This window comes from Mirounga leonina, unplaced genomic scaffold (assembly GCF_011800145.1).
Source record: "Mirounga leonina isolate KUSES-001 unplaced genomic scaffold, KU_Mleo_1.0 Mir_176, whole genome shotgun sequence".
Classification (NCBI taxonomy): domain Eukaryota; kingdom Metazoa; phylum Chordata; class Mammalia; order Carnivora; family Phocidae; genus Mirounga; species Mirounga leonina.
Window position 1 is genome coordinate 36,205,606 of NW_023270454.1, and position 25,166 is coordinate 36,230,771.

The following is a 25,166-nucleotide window of genomic DNA, read 5'->3' on the forward strand; positions in this document are numbered from 1 at the left end:
GTCTTAATGTCACTTTCTTTGTCAGTGTCTTTGTAGTATTATTTGGATCTGTCCTATGTGTGTTCCACCCTGTAGACATTCTGAGTCTTGGGTGCTGATCTACCCGGCAGTTCAGTTCTCAAAGTTGACGGTATGTTATTATGTGTCAAAGCACATACAAACAAAAAGATGTACACGTGCATCTTGGGAGTGTTCCCAGGACTACATAAACTACTTTTTCTGGTTACTGTCCCAACTCTTTTCTTTATGTGACCTCCCTAGAACTTTTTGGGCTCTCTGGGGCTCTTCTTTTCAGTTCAGCCAGAAAACTGGGGCTTTATTTTCCCAGTTCTATCATGTACTTCCTGCAATTGTAATCATTTCCTGAGCTGAGATGCAGCAAGAAAAAAAGCATCAGGTGCTTACCCCACTCTCTTGGGGCCTAATCTCTGATTTGTAAGGAAGCTTCTACTTCCTCACTGTGCCTCCCTTAGCCATCATGGTTGCTGTTGCTTCCACTGCCACCACCAGTTGCACTGGATTGCTTGAGGACTGGGAGAAGAGAGAAAGGAGAAAAGAAAACCACAATAACACAGGGGTTTTTATCCCACTATCTTTGACCGTTAGAAGATCTCTTTCCCGGGGCACCTGGGTGGCTCAGTCGTTAAGCGTCTGCCTTTGGCTCAGGTCATGATCCCAGTGTCCTGGGATCAAGCCCTGCATCAGGCTCCCTGCTCCGCGGGAAGCCTGCTTCTCCCTCTCCCACTCCCCCTGCTTGTGTTCCCCTCTCTCGCTGTGTCTCTCTCTGTCAAATAAATAAATAAAATCTAAAAAAAAAAAAAAAAAAAAAAAAAGAAGATCTCTTTCCCATATTGCAAGTCACACATTGACAGCTTCTCCTGGAATTCTTTCTCTCTGTGAGAATGCCCACTTCTGGGTTTCAGGTGACATTGAGACCAGGTCTGGAGATATCAGAGCCAAAATACGGTAAGATTACTGGTGATTTAGTGGCACTTAGAATTATGCACATCCCCCCATACCAATCTGCCTGTTACTGTTTACTTTTCAGAGTTCTCAAATAGCTGCGCATGCATTCTGTCCATATTTTGTTATGCATTCAGTGGCAGAATGTTCTTATCCCATCTTACCAGACAACAGAACCCCAATAAACTTTTTGCAGTCATGTAAAAGTGCTGAAATACCTAAGAAAAATCTTCAGGGTTCGTATTAGGGAAATGTGATGCTTGGACTTTATAGCTTCAATTTGTGATCTTTTACTTGTTGTCACTGATATCTCCATACTGGCTCAGGAGGAGCTGCTCTAGTCTTAACCAGAAGTGCATTCTTCCCTCAATTTCTTATAGTACCCTTGAGATATAATTGGAATGTTTAAATAAAATTGTATTAAAAGTGCATGGTCAAGAGAATGAGAAGACAAGCCACAGACAAGGAGAAAATATCTGCAAAAGAGACAACTGATAAATCACAGTTATCCAAAATATACAAAGAATTCTTCAAAATCAACAATAAGAAACGAAGTGATTAAAAAATGGGCCAAAAATCTTAACAGACACCTTACCAAGAAATAGTTATAGATGTCAAGCAAGCATATGAAATGATGATCCACAACATATGGGAAATGCAAATTAAAGCAACAGTGACATACCACTAGACACTTAATAGAATCTAATCTAAAACAAATCTAAACACTGATGATACCAAATGTTAGTGAGGATGTGAAGCAAAAGGAACTTTCATTCATTTCTGGTGAGAATGCGAAATGGTACAGCCACTTTGGAAGATGGTTTGTCAGTTTCTTACAAAACTGTACATATTCTAACCATACAATCTGGCCAAAGAGTTGAAAATGTACATAAAATGTACATAAAAACCTGCACACAGATGTTTATACATGCTTGATTTTATAATCGCCCAAACTTGGAAGCGACCAAGATGTTCTTCAGTAGATGACTGGGTAAATAAAATGTTATATATCTAGTCAATAGAGTATTATTTAGCATTAAAATAAAATGAACTATCAAGCCATGTCAGGCCACGGAGCAACCTTACATGCATATTACTAAGTGAATAAAGCAAATCTCAAAAGGCTATGTAATGTATGATGCCAACTATATGACATTCTAGAAAAGGCAAAACTAATGATATAGCAAAAAGATCAGTGGTTGCTGGGGAATGAGAGAGGGAGTAATGAATAGGTGCAGCATAGAGGATTTTTAGGGCAATAAAAATACTCTATATAATACTAAAGTAATAGATACATGTCATCCAAATATTTACCAAACACATCAGATGTATAATACCAAGACTTAACCCTAATGTAAAGCATGGACTTCAGGTGATTATGGTATGTTGAATGTAGGTTCATCAGTTGTAACAAGTGTACCACTCTGACAGGGGATGTTGACAATAAGGGAGGCTATGCATGTGAGGAGGTAGGAATATATGGGAAATTTCTGTACCTCCCTCTCAGTTTTGCTGTGAACCTAAAACTGCTTTAAAAAATAGTCTGAGGGGCGCCTGGGTAGCTCAGTCGTTGGGCATCTGCCTTTGGCTCAGGTCATGATCCCAGGGTCCTGGGATCGAGCCCTGCATTGGGCTCCCTGTTGGTCGGGGAGCCTGCTTCTCCCTATCCCACTACCCCCTGCTTGTGTTCCCTCTCTCTGTCAGATAAATAAATAAAATCTTTATAAATAAATAAATAAACAAACAAACAAACAAACAAATCTTTAAAAAAAAAAAAAAAGTCCGAGAAACAAACGGGGTTTTAGAGGGGAGGGGGCAGGGGGATTGGTTAGCCCGGTGATGGGGATTAAGGAGGGCACGTACTACATGGAGCACTGCGTGTTATATGAAAACAATGGATCGTGGATCACCACATCAAAAACTAATGATGTATTGTATGGTGACTAACATAACATAATAAAATTAAAAAAAAAATTCCAAAAAAAAATAGTCTTAAAAAACGAATGAAATTCTGACATATGTTACAACATGGATGAAATTTTAAGACATTATGCTAAGTGAAATAAGCCAGACACAAAGGGGTAAATATTGTATGATTCCACTTCTGTGAAGCACCTGCAGTAGTCACATTCTTAGAGACAGAAAGTAGAGCAGTCGTTACAGGGGCTGGAGGGGTGAGGGAAAGGGGAATTGTTGTTTAAGGGGTATAGAGTTTCAGCATGGGATGATGTAAAAGTTCTGGAGATGGATGGTAGTGATAGGAGTACAAAAATGTCCATGTACTTAATGCCACGGAACTGCACACTTAAAAACGGCTAAAAAGATAAATTTTTTGTAATGTATACATCACTATAAAAAATAAAATAACTTTAATTTTAAAAAGTACATTAAGAAGTAGGGAGAAAGTAATACATAACTAGATCATAGGTCGGCAAACTATGGTGTGCCCATGAGCCAAATCCAGTCATACCAATTAGTTTACTTACTGTCTATGGCTGCTTTTGTATTATAACAGCAGAGTGGTATAGTTGTGAAAGAGGTTGTCTGGCCGTCAGCACCTAGAATACTTACTATCTAACCTTTACAGGAAAAGTTGGACAACCGTTATTCTGAATGGTATGGTACAGATCATTATGGTCATCTTGGGATTCCCTAGGAAGCATCTTTCAGCTGAACTTCAAGCCTGACCTATCTCTGAATAGGAGCATATCTTTTGCAAAGAAAAAGGAGTAATGGGAAGTTCTCTTCTCCTTGTAAAATCTTACTTCCATTTATTTAACTATATTAGTAAGTTAAATATTTTTTTCCAGGCATTCTGCTAATTGCTTACGATACACTGCTAAAAAAAGACACCCCTGCCCTCATGAAGCTGTCAATATAAAGCAATTTTTGCAGATAGTTGAAAGCCGTCTCTCCCTAACAGCCCCTTATTGATCCTATATCTATTTTACTGGGCAACATAAATCAAATCTGGCATCTCTTATACATGATAGCATGTCTGAAGAAAAAGCATTTTTCAGGCTTTCTTAGAATCTTCTTTTGCCTACTTAAACATTTGCCCCTTCCTTTGGAATCAAGAAATGATGCTAAAAATGCATTTCAAATCACAGATATCTGTGCTTGTGGTACAATTTTTGCATCATCTGCAAGTGTCGAGTAAATATGCCTAATTTTCTAGTATATTTGCCTACAGCAGACATAGAGCATTGTCCTTGACAATGAATGAAAAACTCCTTTAGTTTCAGAACTTGAGGGACATGTCCCAATACAATTGTATTTGTTTACTGTGTAGGGAATAAATTTATGACAGGTTTTTTTTTTCAATAAGACTTATTTAATGTAGCTCCAGAGAAGAAATTTGGAATGATGAAATGGAAGATAAAGAAGCAATTATCACTCAATATATAGAGAAAGATAACAGAGTTGAACATACTTAATAGTTCTATGAGCCAATAAATATATATAGGTCATACATATATCAAATACTTATAAATTATTTTTTAAATCTGGGGGTGATGTTTTTATTTTTCTTTAAAGAGAAGAAAAGTGAGGAGTTTGGAGGAGCTATAAATAAAAGAGCTATTAAGTGGTAAGCAGCCTCCCAGTTTTCTCTCCCATCAAACCATGTATATAATCGGGTTTCTCCAAGAATGGAGTAAAATGTCCAACATATCCACCCATGATCTTGGTTTTCTTATGTGCAAAGGAAATGCTGAAATGCCTCTGGCTCCAAAGAATATACCCCATTGCTTCATGTTCTGTTGAATTCATCACCTATTTGTATGACACCAAATTAATCAAGATTGTATTCACATGTTCAGTTGATATATTTAAGTGTATTAATAATTTTTGTTTAATTTCTTTTTTTCCAAGTTTTTATTTAAATTCTAGTTAGTTAACATATAGTGTAATATTGGTTTCTGGCATAGAATTTAGTGATTCATCACTTACATATAACATCCAGTGCTCATCACAGCAAATATCCTCCTTAATACCCATCATCCATTTAACCCATCCTGCTGCCCACTTCCCCTCCAGCAACCCTCAGTTTATTCTCTATAATTAAGAGTCTGTTTTATGGTTTGCTTCCCTCTCTTTTTTTTCTTCCTTCCCCTATGTTCATCTGTTTTTTTTTTCCCTGAATTCCACATATGAGTGAAATGATATGGTATTTGTCTTTCTCTGACTGACTTATTTCACTTAGCATAATTACTCTCTAACTATATCCATGTCGTTGAAAATGGCAAGATTTCATTCTTTTTTATGGCTGAGTAATATTCTGTTGTATGTGTATACCACAACTTCTTTATCCATTCATCAGTCAAGGACATTTGGCCTCTTTCTATAATTTAGCTATTGTTGATAATGCTGCTATAAACATTGGGGTCCATGTATCCCTTCAAATCAGTATTTTTGTATCCTTTGGGGAAATACCTCATAGTGTAATTGCTAGATCATAGGGTAGTTCTATTTAAAATTTTTTTTTATTTTTTTAAGAAAAGATTTTATTTATTTATTTGACAGAGAGATAGAAAGAGCCAGAGAACACAAGCTGGGGGCGGGGTGGGGGGGGTGCGGTAGGGAATGGCAGAGGGAGAGAGAGAAGCAGGTTCCCTGCAGGGAGCCTCATGTGAGGCTCAATCCCAGGACCCTGAGATCATGGCCTGAGCCGAAGGCAGACACTTAACTGACTGAGCTACCCAGGCACTCCTATTTTTAATTTTTTGAAGAATCTTCATATTGTTTTCCAGAATGGCTGCACCCATCTGCATTCCCAATAGGGTAAGAAGATTCCCCTTTCTCCCCATCCTCACCAGTATCTGTTGTTTCCTGTGTTAATTTTAGCCATTCTGACAAGTATGAGGTCATATTACATTGTAGTTTTGATTTGTATTTGCCTGATGATGAGCAATGTTGAACATCTTTTTATGTGTCAAAAGACAATGAATTTATGATAGTCCTTAAAAAGAAGTAGACATGAAGTACAATTACACACAATTTAAAGTCAGTTATTTTGAAATTAGGAGGCAAGTTTATCAAAATTGTTGCAAGTTTATCAAAATTGTTGCATTGATTTACTCTCAAGTGATTGATTTATCTAATCCCAGGAATCCCAGTTAATATCTGTGTTTTTTTAAATTTTCCATGGACTCCTTTTGTCTTTCATTTTCTTCCCAACCATAAAAACATAGTATTTTTTTTCTCTGTAGAAAATATCCATAATACAAATCAGGAACAAATTAATACATATTTTAATTTCAGAAGTGTTATAAAATTGCATAAATAAATAGAAAATTGTTACAGATTTTGTTGTTGTTGTTAAATGTAAAAAATAGTGTGTACCAGGAAAGCCTAGAAACCATTTTGTTGAAATGTTGGATTCTAATGTAGCAAGACTATGATTTATTTAATGGTTCAAGGGTTACAAAAATGCCAGCTAGAATCTGGATTGGTAACAACTCAGTGTCAAGTAAAATTCTGACAAAAAAAAAAAAAAAGCTGTAGGAAACAGCTGAAAGGCGGTCTCTCTAAATATATTTCATGTTGTCTGTAGTGGCCAGCTGAGATACCTAGTTCTAGATGGAGACATTTTTCAGAACTATAAATAATTTTTTGATAACTGTGAAGTTTGATATTGTGGCATATTGCTCCAAGGGGAAGCAAAATTTTGGTCAATAATGTAATGAAAACAAAACAATTGGTGTGAAGTTTCTTCAATATGTTTATCCTGTGACTTCTTCAAGAATTCTCAGTGCCATTACATATTGAAGCCTACACATTACATGGACTTGAACCCTATGTATCCAGAGGCAGAGCTAAACATTACCAGATTTTGAGACATGAAGCAATATGGATTTTTTCCCCTTCTCAGTGTGCCAAATTTTCCTCACTGGCTCATTTGCACCATTTTATAGATGGCTACATTGCTCTTTTCATAATCTTCAACCATTTATTTAGCAGGTTTTACTATTATTGATGGTCCAACAGAACTAATCAGAAATGTAGCATCATATTTTAAATTCATTTATTTATTCTTAGAATGAATGCTTATTTTATAACAACTCCCCTGTTGCTGCAAATTCCAGGAATATATGGGATTATAAAAGTTGGAGCCGCATGTAACAGTTTTCTTAGAAAAATTAATATGGACATAATAAAGATGTGAAAATAAAGAGGAGTTCATAATAGGGCTGACATGCACTCAATTGTGTTACCTAAAACATATGCTTTCCATAGATAACACTGCCATTCATCATGCTTCCTTGTTCTGATGATGTCCAGGAAGCTCAGAGGCAAACTTGGAATTCAATTGTACAATTGTACAGTTGAGTTAACCCTGCCATTTAGGCTACCTGTGTTCTTCTTTTTTCCTTATATCTTATTTGCTGATTTTTTTTTCCACCCAAATTATTATACTTGTTATTGTGTCTCTTCTATAAGTTGCCTTAAGCCATTTTGTAAAGAATAAGGTTTAGATAAATACAATGTTGAAAAAATACACAATGCCGTATCATCACAAACTCGTGATTTGGAGGCCTTGAGTGCAATCACTTATGTTGTTGCTTTGAGAAATATTCCTAGCTACTCTTACGAGTTTTATAATAACCAAAGTTCTCTCTCTTCAGACAAATAAAAACAAATATACATATACATTGTACAAAATACATCTGTGAAGGATGATCTCAGAGCACTCATAAAATTTTCTCTGAGAATAATGCAAATGCTAGGCAAACAGAAAGTACCAGAGCAAAATCCTATGACCCTATTGGTAACTTATCTGGTTTAATTACCTGGGTAAGAATCTATTCATAAACGAGTGACCAGAAATGGGGAAATGGCAAGTGAATAATAGTAAAATGAAGGACAGCTCATTTCATTCCAACATTTCTAATAACTTCTGCCTCTATTGCCTATTAGACCCAAATGATGACAGTCTAATAGCAGGAAACCAGTTCAAATAGCAGGATAGCAAGATAGTTGTATGGACTTTATAGTCGAAATGATGAGGATGAGGGTTCAAATCTTGGTTTATCTCTTACTTGTCTTATGCCCCGGGGAAGTTTTCAACCCTTGAATGTAAGTTTTCTCACTGTTGTAGAGATAATATTATCTGCCTTCATAAAATTGTTATGAGGATGAAATGAGGTGATAGGTGGATACATACATATAAAAATAGGTAGGTAGAGAGAGTCCTCACTATCACAATTACAAGTGATCCATAATATTAGCAGCAGTCGTTGTTTGTAAATATCAAGAGACTTAGCCCATTGTTTGCTTATTTTAATGGAATCTAAAGATGTCATTTTGGGCTACAAATATAAGAGCAAATAAAACAAACAGTTCTATATGATCAATGGCAGAGATGACTGTAGGTCTGAGGGACCGCACAGGTCACAGGCTGTCAGCATTATTGGTGTTGCATTTACCTGGCACTAACTGATTAAAATACCACCCCCAAATTTAGTAGACAAAAAGGCCACAAGGAAATGGAAGCTTACTTCTCCTGAACTCAGATCTCTGAGGAAACTCTGATGCCTTTTAAATCAGTGTGTGTCTCAGTGTCTGCAATGTCTAAAATCAGTGTCTGCTAAAAAATAATTCGAATAATTTGCTGAATTTTTTAAAGAGGGGTTTTTTTTTTTTTTGACTGTGACATACCGAGGATTTTCCAGTAACTAATAGAAAGGCCCAACCAATATCCTCCCACAATATCCTCCCACATTACTCTCAGAATCCTTTCCTTTCTCTACACGTTCCCTCCCGTCCCCTGATCCTGATAAATGTAAGGTTAGAAGCTAGAGTTACCCTCTTTTATTTCTGAAAGCAAACATAATAATCTTCCTTGCTGGAGCTTCCTGGCCAATATCCTTTCAGAAAGAAGTGTTCCAGTTTGAGCTCACGGGTGAGCTACTTCTGAACAGTCACAGGTTGATGCATTTTACCTTCACAGTCATTGTGTTACCTTATCATTCATCTTGCTAAAAACACCTGCCGAGAACTCGAGTGTGAAAGGGGCAATACAAAACTCAATATTATTCTTTCTAGAAATATCACTAATTATAATTTCACAGGAAATGAATATCCAGCAACCCTGAGTTAAAAAGAAAGAAAAGATTGGAAAGATCTATTGAGTAGAACAAAAAAACCTCCAAAACCTTTTTTTTTTTTTAATAGAAAAAAGCTTTAAGTTCTTTGACACAATGCAATATGACAAACCAGGTCCACCAATTAAATAAAAACTTCCCATGATAAAGCCACAGATTATTTACTAAAGGGGCAGAACAGGCTCATCTATTTACAGGGAGCTATGATTCTGGTGTATGTTTTCCCAACAGTAAAAAGGAGAGAAGAATCTATTTTGGTGCTATTAGTTAGCTCACAGCTGGGTTTGATAAAGAGGGGTGTCTGGGATATCTGATGTGGTCTGTAAGACAAACCCAGGGGGGCTGATTTGACTGTGGTCTGAGGCCAGAGGCAACAGAGAGAATGACCTGTGGGAAATATCTATTTCATTCGAGTCCCAGAGTCCAGGGAAAAGGTTATGGCATAAGAACCCACACTAATCTGAAGAAAACTTTTAGTCACAAATCAACACGTTCTCTTTCCTCCTCATGTTTTCTTATTAAAATAATTGGAATTTGCTAGAAAGGCACAAACTATCTGAGGAAAGGAAGAAAGTCAGAGAGATCAAAGGGAAGGAATGGGGCAGGAAAACAAATAGGTAAGAAGAAAGGGTACACAAAAAATACATCGGCTTTCTTCTTTTAGGAATTTTGTTCATTTAGCCAACATGCAGGAGCCCCTTAAGTAATGGGAACAAATGAGGGAGTGCTCAGCCTGGGTTCTCTGAGTTTGAGCTGCCGAGTACTATCTTTAAAAATGTGGTTTTACATTGTAGAGCACACAGTAACTTGAATTACAATAGTAATTCTGGAACAGAGATTCTAAGATGCCTTATGCTATCGACCAATAAGAATCATTAACAGTTAACCATATTAGTTATTTGTATTAAAATATTTACTCCTGTTTCCTTGAAAAGTTCATCTTTGTAGCTAGAATACTCCTCACAACTCCAGCAATCTCTTGCTCTCTTTACAAAAAAAAAAAAAAAAAATCTATTGACTAGTTTAACAAGGTAAACTTCTGTTCTGGTCTTAGAGAATTATCAAAAATTACCATAATTCTCCTCAGATTATACTTTGCTATTCTGGTTCTCAATTACCTTATCTAGTTGAAGAGCAAAATGTTGTACCTTTAAAAAACTTTTTTCTTGCGCTTAGTTTTTCCTGTTTTCTTGTCAAGAAGCTTGTGCTTCTATCCCTGCATCTGGTTCTCTGAGGCTGCTCGGCTTTATATCTTTTTGGTATAAACAGTGATTAAACATCCCTTCCCCCTCCTAGTTTTAGGCAGACCTAATCTAATCTGTGTTATGTGACAAGACCAATTAGTCTCGCCCACTCTCCTGCCTTCTGTCCCTCCCCTCTCAGCTGCTACCCTCTTGGCACGGCATCTCTTCTAGGAAGTAGCAGCAGGAGCCAAATTTCCAAACTGAATTCATTAGATGAATATGCAAGTCCAGATTGCATAAATGTGCTCACATCCTCAAGTAGAACTCAGACTCAAGACTTCTTCTGACTCTTTTCTCTCATTGCATTTTGTTTGTCAGATTTCTGACTTCCTCACTGGCTAGAAAGAAAGGGAAGGTATATGGGCTAGATATGGGCAAATGGAAGGCCCAGAACTGGACTGAACAAAATAAAGGCAGAGAGTGCCATCCTTTTCTTGGATGTGTTATTTTCTACCAGCTTTCACAAGGAGCAATCTGCCTACCTCTGACACGTATAGGTGGCCTGCAAAGCCCAGCTGATGGATGGGCAAGGCATGCCGTTCATAATTCACGCTCAGAGCACTTGCACCACAACCAGTTGGGTATTTGGAATCAGAAGGGGACCCTGAGGACAAGAAAGACATGGAAACACGAACAGCTGGTGGTGCACAATTCTGATGAGTCTCTTCCATAGCCAGACTGTAGCCACCACAGCTGGGGACAGCAGGTGCCAAGAAAGCCTGACCCATTGGATCTTGAGGGACCAAAGAGATAAAACACTTAAGCTCAATTCACTTTGTTTCTGCTATCAAAAGTATTTTTTTAGATTTTTAAAAATCTAACTTTTTTTTTTAAATACCGTAACTGCTAATGGGGGGCTGGACATTCTATGATAAGCTATTTGGTAGATGGCAGCTTACATTTCAAAGCTGACAACTATAGATACCATGTCATGTTACCCGACTGAAAGTCATAAGTAACTTTCTGGGGCAATTGCTAAAATAGGTATCGGACTTTTAAAAAAAAATTTCACAGTATCCACCAATAAAACCCGAGTCCCCCTGCAAATATGCCTGCTAGTAAGTCTTCATTAGAGAGTAAGATTGGAGACTTCCTGTTGTTTTAAAAGCACAGGCAGCTTCTCTTGGATTAATTGAAACTTTCCTTATAAAAGTGTAAATGTGAGAGACAGAAAGAGGTAGAGGAAGGAACAGAGAAATAAAACAAGTATCAAAGCCTTAACAACAGATTTCCCTTTCTAGGCGTTTGAGATGACAATATGATGCTGTTTTTTGTGTGTTCAGTTTGTCCCTCACTGCAAATTCCTGCAGCTCATTGTCATCTGCTGCCAAGCCAGCACCCTCAAGAAGCCTCAAGGTACTTAATGTGGGCTCTCAGTCCATGTCCCTTTGACTAAGAAAGCCTGGGCTGTGACATTGCTTCTGTGTTCGCGCCTGCCCTACACAGAGACTTGGATCACTGGTATCATCCGTTAGGTGGAAATTCCCACTAATATAAGCTGGAAAATAAAAAGATTAACAGAGGATCCCTTGATCAATTTAGATGTGGTCCGAGAGTACAAACATGACTCCTTAGACAATATAACATTTCAGAAAGCTCCCTCTTTTTCTGGGATGCCTTGACAATGGAAACAAGAGTCAGAACTATTTTCTTTCTTTGCATCTTCAAATGGATTTTAATGTCCTGTCGCTCCACGTTTAACGTAGTAAATTCTAGATGGTACCCGTGCAGCAGTTTGTATGTAATCCCAGCACAGTGCAATCAAGGGTAGTGGTCTGCGGGGGGAGGAGTTCTCCTGAAAGGCCGTCTACGTTAATTCGCCATTTTTCAGCATTCTCCACACTGTGATTTGTACAGAATTATAGGAGCTGCCGAAGCCAGCTGGCTCCTTTGTCTTCCCTTGACTTCTGGCCAGCCTCTATTCATATTGCTTCGACCAGAAGATAAAAAGAAAGAAAGCAAGAAAGAAAGAGAAGAAAAGGAACTCATAGGTTTAGGAAGTGACTTAAATTGTGGCAAAAAAAAAAAAAAAAATGTATCTGAGGTATTTACCAGTCAACTAGTGCCTAGTAAGCTTTCAAAGGGGTTAAAAGCGCAAAGCACAGAAAGAAAAACAAAAAATGTATCCAATCAGGTCTTTGCTGAGATAGAAGTTTCTGCAGTTGGTGAGTTGGAGAAATAGTCCAAATTTATCACGCCTTTGAGCTTCAGTACAAGGGGAGACACATGTCTGGAAGCCTTAGAAAGTTACATTGCCCACTTATGGGTGTAAAAACAGAGTCTTTCTGGAAAACGATCATCAACTTTTATTAAGGCTCTTAAAAATGTTCATACTTTTTGGCTAACAACCCCAATTCCAAGAAACAAATTTAAAAAACACGATAAATAAAAAGAATTATACACAAGGAGGGTCATCATAACACTACTCAAAAGAGTAAAAAAAAAATAGCAAGAAATTAAATGTCAGATAATTAACAGGACAAGACTTAGACCAACGTTATCCTAACAAAGGCAGAAGCCTTTCTGTCAAGCCTGGATTTTGCATAAGAAACATACAAAAATATGAATTTAAATCCTTACATAATCTTTCATAACATGGTTTTACATATGAATTTTATATTTAGGATCTGGCCTAGGGTGAGGCAAAAAAGCCCTTTGGTAGCAAAATTTAAGGAGGTGATCACCCTCGGGGGCTTGCAAGAGCAAGCCATGAGAATGAGCGGTTCCTTAAATCACATGCCCAGAGCACCTGCCTTGCCTCCCCCTGTCCTAGTCCTGCACTTGGTACTTCCAGATACACTGTAATAGACGCAAGCACTGCTCTCTGGCAGGACATTTAGGTTATTTTTAATGTTTTGCTGTTATAAATAACACTCTGATAGATGTGTATATGCAACATTATAGACATTTGATTTTATCATTGGAATACATTTAGAGTGGTGGGATATCTTCTTAAAAGGCTTAAGGATTTGATCCATATTGACATATTTCCTCCAGGAAATTGATATGCCTCTACACTAATTCTTTGAGCAGTATTTGAGAGTTTTTAATGCATATTTTTTTCCTACTCATTTTAATCTTTGCAATATGATAGAAAAAACTGTTTCTATTTTCATTTTTTAGTGTTAGTAATATTAAATATTTTAACACTATTTTTCCTTTGTGCATGTCTATTGCCTGCTTATGTGTCTTAGCAATTTTTCCATCAGGGTCTTTGTTTTTCTTTTTTTTTTTAAATATTTTATTTACTTATTTGAGAGAGAGAGTGCAAGGAGGAGGAGCAGAGAGAGAGGGATAAGCAGATTCCCCCCGATCCCAGAGCCCGACTCGGAGCTCAACCCTAGGACCCTGAGATCATGACCTGAGCTGAAGTCAGATGCTTAACCAAATGAGTCACCCATGTGCCCCCTGGGTCTTTGTTTTTTCTTAAAGATTTATAAGTTTCTCATAAATTAAAGCTATCTAATCTGAATCTCAGATACGTTACATTTGTTGTCATCTGTATTTGCCATGTTTTGCTGTGCTAAATTAAAAATGGTAAAAAGCACTTTCTGTATGTTTTCTTTGTCCCAGGTACTGTATTAACTCTTTTTAATCATTAACTCATTAATCCAGATAAGAGGTATGTACATTTATTCTTCTTCATTTTACAGTGGGTGAAACCAAGGTATAGAAAGGCTAAGAGGTACATAACATGCCCCAAATCATTCAGCTACTTAGGGGTGGGTGAGTTTTCTTACTGAGGAAGGCAGTGTCTTACATCTAAACTCTTTCTCTCTCTCTTTTTTTTAAAGATTTTATTTATTTGACAGAGAGACAACGAGAGAGATAACACAAACAGGGGGAGTGGGAGAGGGAGAAGCAGGCTTCCCGCCGAGCAGGGAGCCTGATGCGGGGCTCAATCCCAGGACCCTGGGATCATAACCTGAGCCGAAGGCAGACGCCTAACGACCGAGCCACCCAGGCGCCCCAATGCATCTAAACTCTTAAATGTTGCCCTACACAACTTCCTAGGACAGAATAGACAGTAATAAAATGATAAATCAAATCTATTGACCATTTTTCACTATCTCTAGTGTTATGCTATTTTGTTTTAGGATTTTCTCTATGTAAGTCAGTATATTAAAGATGAATTACCTATACATGATATTTGAGATATCAGATATTGGGGATATTTGGTAAATTAATATTTAAAGATTCAATGTCTCTATCATATTATATACCAAAGTTTATTCCAGAAGGATTAGAGTTAAATGTTAAGAAATTAGATAATTCATGTTTGCTAGAAAATTATATATTGTATCATTTAGCTAAATATAGTATTTTCTTATGATCTTTTGTGACCTATTTGTATTATATACTTTTCCTAATTTATATTGTTTTGAATGTTTAAATTTTTCATCCAGGTTGTCCAGCTATTATTTTTTTCCTTTAAAAAATAATTTCAAATAACTGACCCTTGGAATTATACATTACTGGCTGAACTATCTTGAGTTGCTTGGAAAAATAAGTGTTGCTAAATAAATCCTGGATCCTATCTACTCTATAGCCTGTTACACAGATTTGTACAAGTAAGAAGGCAGAGCAATTGTAAATCAACATCGGCACTTTAGAGTATCTGTGTGTGTTCAGAGACAAGTCTCCATGGGTTTTCCTCATTTCTGAACATATTGTGAGCAGAGGCATGGTGGCCTTTGTCCTAGAATACCTTTTCAAAGAGCAAACAGCCATGGAAGATAAAGATATTGTCTCCCTTTGGAGCAGAGGGCCGATCTGTTTAAGGCTTAGCATAATAGAGATAATATCTTGCTTTGCCACCAAGGTCAAGCAGGTTTGCTTACAGTCCATTACAAAAGATTTGGGTTCCAACTCAAGGCTCCTCAGCTGTGATGCAAATGCGCTGGTGCCCAGCCACCATCTGGCCCACTCCACATCAATCCTCCTAGAGCTTGGGTGCAAGAGGAATTAATATAAACAAGATACTCATCAGTTTTTTTTTGTCTCTGACCCATGGGTTTTGTGTCTTCTGCCAGCTTCATGAAATTATGGTGGGACAGTGTGTTAATTTGGAAGTAGGGTAAATAGAATCTCATGCTCCTCATAGTTCTAGATGTTGATTTTTTTTTTATACTTATATGGATGTGTCTAGTTTGTTCTCTGATACGTCTTAATACATGTGGCATATCTCTCCTATTTTTAGCCTGTGGAGCACTCATTATGCTTCAGCTATGGTGTTTGTAAGATTATGACCTTCTCTTTTAGTTACTTCCATGGGCTCCCAAGGTGAAGTTTGTGTTTCCCTCCTAGCGTTTATTTGACAGCTGACCCTCTCAGTTGTCTTCAGGATGAGGTGAAAAATTCATCTTCAGTTTTAGCTATATAGAAATATTAAAACTTATTTCTTTGAGTGGAGCCACAGAATTTCTCAAACTAATTTTGAGGTGTCTACACACCCGATATTTTAAATCATGCGATACCAAACAGAATTCCATATATTATTAACATCCATAAAAGACAGTTTTTGAGTGATAACATAGAAGGAATTTCTTTTATTTATAGATTCATTTTTTTCCTTAAACTTGTTCACATATATATATCTATCTTTATTAATCCCTTCTATTTCTCCTTTCTTTTGAAAGATTTTATTTCTTCAAATTACATATCTTCATTTCTCCTTATTTTAATCAAAGTATTTCATGATGTAAATTTGCTTTTAATTTCATCTTTGGCTGGGCTCCATGGGGTTTAATATGCAGTGTTGTCATTATACTCCTTACGTATTTGATAAATTCAGTTTCAGTGTATTTAATAGCGTACAGTTTATTTAGAAGAGTATTTAATTTCTAAGTGTTTTATCAATATCAAGAACAAAATGATATTCATTGGCTTCCTGTGATGCGAGATGAAAACATTGCCATACTTTAACTTCTCACCCAAATCCCAGTTTATTTTCATATAATTTAACATATAGTTCCAGTTTTTAAAACTCTCACAATATCACATATTTTACTTTTTAAAAATAAAATCGCCACTCTCACGACTGTATGTATAACAATTATTCAGACATTTAAAAATGGATTTGATGCCCACCTTCAGTCAATTATATTATGACTTTTCTGTTCTTTAAATATTTTGTTTTAGTGTTTCGGAGTCAAATGATACCGAGTTTAAAGCTTGGCTCAATGGCCACTTACTGTCTGTTTCCTTGTGTGAGCAAAGGCAGTCTCCGAAAGGGGAGTGTAGTCTCGGCACTGTCTTTTTGGAATGGTGAATGGCACCAGTTGTCACTGGGAGAGGATGCTCATTGCTCACCCACTGTCTTTTCAAGAACAGATGGGTTGCTTAGAGGAAAATCCTACTGTGTGTAAATGCCCATGACCCTCTGTATAGCCTCTTAGTTTCTCTCAAATGTCCTCAATCCACAACTGCCAAAGGAAAGCCCTTTCTGCCCTTTATTGGGCACCTTTGCTTCTAATCCTCTGCTTTCCAAAATAGGTGGTATTTATGGAGTCCTTGAGCTCTTCTGCTTGGATCTCAAAAGGCCATCCTTATCTCAGAGGGGAGTGAGTTGGAACATGTCTCTGAGTGTCTCTTCTCAATGTGGTTTTATTGCTATTATTTCTATCAGGAAAATCTTGAAAATTCCATAATGAAGATAATATCTTCCCCAAGTCTTTTTCTGCCGCAGATTCCTCACACTCCCCATTTTTACATACTCTTGGTCATTTCTATCAAGAGCAGTCACATGTTTGTATATACACACGGCATTCTACCCAGACCTGTAGGTTACTTTTATTTTTTCTTGTCTTGTGCTCTGTTGTAATTAAGAATAAATGCCTTATAATGAAAAAGGACAATATACATATTTTCTAGGTAACAGTATTAGTGACTCTTAGGACCTGGGCACAGTACAAAGTGCTTTGTATGTACTATACGAGGGGATTCAAAACCACTTGTGGGTACATACAGCTGTCATTCACATTTAACAGATAGAGCAACTGAAGACTTAAGCAGTTGTCATTTGCCGAAAAGCCACGTAAGTAATAACTGGCAGATCCAGATGATTGAGGCAATAAATGGTAAGGAAGAAACAAGTGGAAGAGACAGCACCATAGAGATTTAAGAGGGAAAAGAGATCGTTGTGCAATAAAGTGATCTAGAAAAGGAAGTGGCCTTAAAATTGCACCAGCAAAGGTTAAGTTTGAAACCAAGAAATAGGAAGTGTTTAGACCTATTAATTCGACATAAGGGATAAGAAATCAGCTAAGAGTTAACTTCTCAGTAAAGAACGAATTAAGAAAAAAACCACATGTCACTCTGGCTGAGGAGAGACCTGGGCTAATATTGGGAATCATGTTTTCTAATCACAGGGCATCTTGGAAGATGCTGGAGCTGGAAATGATGCAGTTTAGTCATGGTTAGCACAGACTAAATGTACAGAGTGTATTAGCCAGTAAAGACAAAAGCAAGGAAAGCAATGAAAAGGGTCTGAACCAAGAAAGAGTGGCCAAAACAGAGGGCGAGCCATTCTCAGGAGTCCTTGTGGAGTGATAGATTATGGGGGTTTTGCAGAAAGCAAGTATCAAAGATTGATTCCATAAAACACAAAACAATGATTGAAAAATGAAACAATCCAGCCTAATGCCTTCACTCGACAATAGAAGAAGCTGCAGTCAAGGGGAGAAATACCCAGAATCTCCCAGCCTGTTAGAAGTAAGGCTTCTTCCCTGCTTGTTCCTTGCCCTGCCTTACAGTCCATATTTATGTGAAAGTCATAGAGGCCCTTATGCCCAGTCAGTGACCCAAGTCTCACTTTGTCCAAGGTCCTGAATGTGGTGAAAAGAAGAGTTTAGAATTGAAATAATTCCCCCTTTGCCACATTTTTCACAGGCAACTTCAGCCTTCTCTGGCATCCCTCACTATATCCCACTTCCCACTACGCTTCTTTCTACAATGTCTCAAATTTTCAACTTACTCCTAACCATCAGACCATAGATACTTAGTTTATTTCATCTGAATATTGCCAGAGCAACCCTTTAACAACGTATGCAGAAATGATTCTGAAAAAATACACAGAATAAAAGTTTTTATTTATTTATTTATTTTAAAGAGTTTTTATTTATTTATTTGACAGAGACACAGCGAGAGAGGGAACACAAGCAGGGGGAGTGGGAGAGGGAGAAGCAGACTCCCTGCTGAGCAGGGAGCCCGATGTGGGGCTCGATCCCAGGACCTTGGAATCATGACCTGAGCCGAAGGCAGACACCCAACGACTGAGCCACCCAGGTGCCCCCAAAGTATATTTATTTAGATACAAGATTAAGAAAATGAAAGTAGGAAAATTTGGGGCCACTTAACTAAGAGTTAACAGTAGGGAAATTATCTTCTTAGGTTTGTTGTGCTTACGGACAGGAGTTAAATACCAAATAATGGTATTATTTAGTATGATTTCTCAGATACAAAGAATAGAGCTGCGACCTCCCACACACCAGCCCTGGAGGAGGTCAGATAAAGTGGAACGATATTTGGTGCCCTAGAGTTTTCTAAGTGCACCCCAGTACAAGGTGAGAGTCTATGCAACCCACTCCACACATGTACTCATTAAAATCAACAAATATTTATGGAACACTTGTGATGTGCAAAACATTTGGTGAAGTGCTGCAGAAGACAGTAAGGTACGTAAGACAGAACGTCTGTCCTAAGGGAATTTGGGATCTAGTTCTAGCCATTCACCAGAAAGGCCATGAGGGAGAAAAATGTGCTTCCAGAATTGACAACGAGTAATGGGCAAAGAATAAGCCAAGAGAAGGAAGACAGTATGTCTTCATGTGAATAAGCAACTTGGAAATTACTGCTTTTACTTAAAACCGCACTAATTTTCATAAGACCCTTAAAAGTGAATAAGGAGAAAAATATTTTACAGTCAGATACGTAACGTCTCCCCAGTGTTAAAATGAAAACACCTCTATGATATTTCATTAGCCTGCTTCATAAGAATGAAAGACTAGGGAGACTTCACTACTTTATTAGGTAAGACTCGAGAATATAGCTAAGGCAATCAGGAGAAATGGCAAAATCTTGCAGAGTCGCATATAAACGAGGCAGTCATATTAATAGATGTTTATAAAATTGGATTTCTCTTCACTATCACATTTTTGTTAATTTTTCGTGGTTAATTCTCTTTTTCTTTCTCTCTCTTACACACACACACACACACACACAAGCAAAAGTGGTTTGTGGTCTATTAGCGTAGTCACGCAAAGAGAAATGGAAATGGGTGGTCTTGTTGGGAAAGGAAAATGCTGACATCCTCAAATACAAAGAAGCAAGATATGTAAGTGGTGAGAATGTGCGGGGCAGGGTGCAGAGATTCTTGGAACGTTTTTGCAAGGCATCAGGAAGCTATCTCTATATTCACAATGATGTTTCTGTCTTGTCAGCATTTTTTCTTTATTTGTGTTGGGCTTTATGACATATCTAGGAATAATAAATAATTTATAAGATGCAATAATGGCCTGGTACATTTCTGGCAGATTTTAAAAAAATTCTTCTCCAATAACTCATTTGATAAACTCTTGAATTCTTTTCTCTAGAACATTTTACACAACAATGCTTTGTTTTAAGGGTTGTCTATCAATGAGTTGCAAAGCATTCATTATGCATTCAAGCCTGCTTTTTTGTCTATCCCTTTCTTGCCTCCTTTTATTTTTCCCATTTAAGTGGCATTTTTCTGGTAGTAATCTGATTCTTTGGGATGTAAAATGAAATCATGCTAGAAAAAAAATTAACTCTTTAGACTCACAAGGACAATTGCAGTCTTTTATAGCAATGATCAAACTTCAAACTACAATTTGATTCAATACGTGTTCTTTATCATTTGCCTACTCATCCCTGCCCAGGTACATGCACACACACAGAGTGGTTAGACTGCTATGCTATGAAAAAGGAAAAATAAACAACACCATTGCCCATACATATTCCTAAGAAATAATGTTTTCTTGTTTTATCAGGCACTTCCTGAACATATATACTTAACTGGCTGTCCTGGCCATTATCCAAAATTAATACATGGTGTGATTTTTCTCCTCTGTTTGCTTTTATAAACCTTATGGATAATCCCAAAGTAGGTGGCAGGGGGATCAGAAAGGGTTCTCTATTCTTGATTATTTCTTGCCCACAATGTGGGTAGCTTAGCCTGTTGTCCTTTGTGATTAAGGTTATACTCATATCATACCGTCAGCACATCTAGTGCCAGGGAATGTGTTTCTAGAAGTAGAATTCTAGGTACGCTATGTGATCCACATTTTCTGTTCTTTCCTGGAACTCTTTATAACCAAGGATTTAATTTGCAAACTGGCCAACTGTTGTTTGGCTATGAATCCAAGATTTTACACATCGAAAGTAACTAGTCTTTATCATGAATGAGAAGGTTCAGGCAAAACATGAATGAAGACAGAAATAAGTGATCCAACTATATTTAAAGATGGCCATGAATCGCAGTGATAATGGGGGCACGGGAGAAAACAGATTAACATCTGAGAACAAATGAATGCAGGAAGAAGAGTGGGCAGTTGACTAGCTCTCTTTTAAACAATTCTTGCAGCTTTTTAGAGATGAATATGTTTTCTAGTCATAGCAAATACTCATTTCATTCCAGGGGTGCAATGTATCGAACAAAGAACTCTGCTCCTCTTTGGGAAGATGGAGATTCTTCTCCTCACATTCAACCATGTACTCTTTCTTGCAGACACATGTAAATCAATTAGCAGATCTTTAAGTTAGACGTTTTGACTTGTGTTCTGGTTTCTCAATTCAAAGATACTATTTATCCTAAGATGTGCCATCAATTAACTCTTTACACACACACACACACACACACACCAATAACAACATTAAATGTACACATCAAATGTCAGAGGTATGGTGATTTTGGAAACATTGAAATTAAAAAGTGTGCTTCTAGGAATCAAGAATCTTCAGGTACAGAATTTTAACTTGAATAGCCCCTATAGTAACTGTATAGACCCTGATTCATTCATGTAGCCATGCAGGCACACTCCTGGGACATTCTATAGGTCAGGCATTCTCTAAGTGTTGGGATTGCTTCAAAAATAAGTTACACTTGATTTCCTTCCTTCAAATACCTTATGGCTTAGAATAGGACAAAACACATTATGTTTGATTAAGTACATTCCAAAGTGGAGATGATACTTTAAGTATGGCTGAGAAAAACAAATACTTGAGAAATAAATGCTATGTTCTGAGTATTCATCTTAGGAAACCATTGATTCTAATTTGGCTAGGGAGGGGAGGGAAATGGATAAGGGAATCTTTCGAGAAAAAGTGGCATTTTTTTTTTTTTTTTTGCATATTGAACGATGAGTAGAACTTTGCACTACTTTTTCACTGTAGTGAATCATTCACTGTAATGATTCAAATTATCTTTAAAAATTAATTTCATCAAATCCTTTTGCATTACATGTTTTCAGCCTGAACTTTCACATAATTTATCAAGATATTGTTCATAGTTTATACTTGTGTTGCCTGCTGAGCACTGGGCTTCATTTTTATTATGCTATGTTATCATTAGATAAGCATCAAACCAGCATTCTGTAAACTCAGTTCTACTGAGCACCTGAGCATGCTAATGCAGCACTTGAGGTAACTGTTGTGTAACCAAATCCAAGATAGGACTCCTGTCCTTGAAGAAACTCAATCTTGTTTAGGAGTTTTGATTGCAAATTAAAAACATAAGCAGTGCCGCAAGATAGCATGTGCTAATATGAGCTAGGAGAATTGGGGAAAATAGTAAATGCTGTAGGAAGAGAAAGGAGAGAAAATTTTGTGTCTTCTGGGATGTCTCATAGACTATATCTTATAAAAATAGAAAGAGTTAAAAAGTAAAGAGGAATCAGAAACTCCCTAAAGGAGACATGGTAGAGGCCAAGCCACAGAGGAGGGGCTTTTCAGTGTCTGGAGATCAGAAGTTGATCAGCTGGGTTGGAGGTATGCTTATGTTGAGTCATAGTGAGAGAATTATTAAGGATCAACAATTTTGTATTGAGCACTTGCAGTTTGCCTGGAACAGAGGTAGGCCTCGGAGATAAAATTATTAGGACACTATTCTGTTCTTTAACCTCCAATCTGTTGGGGATGACTGCCAAATCAACAGATTTATATCAATATCTTAGGTAGTCAAAGTAGTACAAGGGGGCTACCCCATTGACAAAGAGTACCTTTTGAGGCTCTTGGGTTAGGGGAGACATTTGCAAAGCAGTTATTATTTGGAGCAGAAAGTGAATGCTAGATGTCAGAAAAGAGCTAGGGAAACTAAAGCAGAATCCATTTGTAATACTTATTTCTTTTCCCATCCATTAGACATGAACATTAATATATGAATAAGACATCCCATATATAGAATTCCAACTAAATACTGCCTTTAAGCTAAACAGCAAGCTTAATGGTCTGTTTTCAGCAGATAACTATTACTTATAAACCAACCTAGTAATGCTTACTCTTGGGGGATACATTTTCCATATTTTTGGCTGACATTTCTAGGTCTCTGAGCAGATCTTATTAGCTTGGTGATTTTAATCTCTGCCTTTTAAAAATGAAGGTCTTTGGCTCAAAATTTCTTCAGTTGATTTATACCATCCGTATCCTTTTCATCATGCTGCTATCTCCTCAGTGATATTAAGCGGTGATTACTGGGCTTGATCAACACCACACGCTTCCTTTTGATTTAACAGTTGAATATACACAGATTTTAGTGATCAGTTTAAAGTTCCTTGTAAACTGTATTTATATGCTGAGCTCTTGAAACAGAGTAAGCAATGTCTTCACCTTGAAAAGAGATGGATGCCACTGTATTTTTTGTCACTTTAGGCAATATTACTTCTAGGGTTTATCAGTGATGGCCATTACCCAACTAAAATTCATTTAGGGTCTGAAACGAGGCTCTGGAAATGGCAGTATTAGTTCTTCTCTGTGTCTTCTTTTCTGTGTTACATATTCCTAGTTTACAAATAAACTGACATTTATATTAATCACCTCTCTAGAGCAAACATAGCTGAAGAAGGGCTAATACATCATCCCAAAATTGCTACCTAAGTTCTAATTCCAAAATCTTTATTGCTGCTGATGATAAATGGCATAAAGAAAAAGGGAAATTTGGGGTTTTCAGTTGTGTGGTAGCTATAGGAAAGAAAATGCTCTGCATTTTGAGATAAATTTTGAAATATATTTTCAAATGATTCTGATGAACCAATAAAGATTAAACATCATAATGCACATTTATCATTTTTCTCAGGAGGTTATTTTAAATGAATACATTAATAAGTCCCAGTTTTGTTCAAAGCTTTAGGACTCTTTGCTCAAGTCTAAGAATGTAAGCAACGGTATAGGAACCACTAAAATACTTACCGAAAGCATCAGGACCATACCCATAAGGTTTAAATAGGCTTTGAAAAAAAAAAAAAAAGGCCCTTAAATTTCAATAGTTTCTCACAAGATAAAAAACCTCTGACAGAGTCTGAGAAATGTAGGCTTATACCTATAGATCACAATGAAGGTAAGACATGCAGTAGACTGATCTTCATTCTTTTATAGCACTGAAACTTGGGACTGTCTAATGATGTTAAAGCAAGATGCTTAAAGCTGTCCATCAGCCTCTGAAACATCACCATAATTAAATTTCAAGGCTGTACTCCATAAATCATTGGAACAGATATTAGGGTTGAAAAGGTCTCATTGATATGAATGGCATAAGTCATCTAGATGCCTAATAAGAGATGCCACCTTAAATATCATTCTTTGATTAACTCTGAAAGAAATACATCTACCAGGAGGGAGTGAGGGGCCACCTGAAGGTCTACTGAAAAGTAGGTGTTGCTTCTGATAAAAAAGCAGTTATAATGAGTAAATCCCAAGATGGGGCAGCTGAGCAAAACACAAAGACAGAGAGATGGTGTTTCATATATGTAAATACAAGGGCTGGGGGGAAAACAAGAAAAAAAATCATGTACTGATCTTAAGAACGCAGAGCTGTCTCCACCAAGTTTGCTGAGTCCTCCTCCAGATTCTACCAGGGGAGGCTTGGGACTGTTAACTTTATGAAGTACCACCTAATTCAAAAGACCACTTTCTGTTAAAGCTAAAGCTTCAATCTAGCTTCAACTGAAACTGCTTCATTTCATTTTAAGCAGAGGGAAACAGGATCATTGTGAAAAAGACACACGGATTAGTAACAGAGTCTTTATTTGGGCTTTCCACACCACCATTATTTTAAGCTTTGTGAGCTTGAGCAATTTCTTTAACTTACCGGAGCTTCATTTCCCATATGTGAGAAAGGCATCTCGTGCATTAATAAATAAGAATAGGACTTTAAAAACTACAGTGTTATGCAGATTGAGTATTGTTCCTATTAAGAATCAATTTGTTTGATAAAGTAGTTCATTTTTATTGGAAATACATTAATTATATATTAGGAGTACTAATTAGGAGAATAATTAACAAATAACTTCATCTTCAACTTTGACAAATATTCCTAGTCAGTGTATTTACTCATTTTCCATTGGGTTTACACATCAGGGTATGTGCCCCGGCGACTCTCTCGAGAACCCAGGGACTCTGTGTCTGAAATTTGCAGTATTTGCCACCAGATGGCGCTGTGTAGCAAGTAAGTACCAAGTGCCTGTGCCGCTGGTAGGTAATCTCTGGGCTCCTTCCAGCACAGGGAGAAATAATTTGTGGAAAAATACTCATGGTGGGTGTTTGCATACTGTGCATGACATTTTAAAAAAGCAATCAAGGTAGAATGCTATTGAAACTAACATGCAAACAACCAATATCTTAT

At 37.1% G+C, this 25,166-nt stretch overlaps 1 protein-coding gene across 1 annotated transcript in view; it reads left to right on the plus strand.

The window, feature by feature from the left end:
- Nucleotides 1-24,925, plus strand: part of LOC118022253 (IQ domain-containing protein M-like) — a 294,421-nt gene extending 269,496 nt beyond the window's left edge. Inside the window, exons 6-7 of the mRNA XM_035022934.1 lie at nt 13,886-13,934; nt 24,902-24,925. Of these exons, the coding sequence (XP_034878825.1) occupies nt 13,886-13,914 (29 nt within the window). The 3' untranslated portion in view covers nt 13,915-13,934; nt 24,902-24,925. The remainder of the gene's footprint in view (nt 1-13,885; nt 13,935-24,901) is intronic.
- Nucleotides 24,926-25,166: the final 241 nt, after the last annotated feature.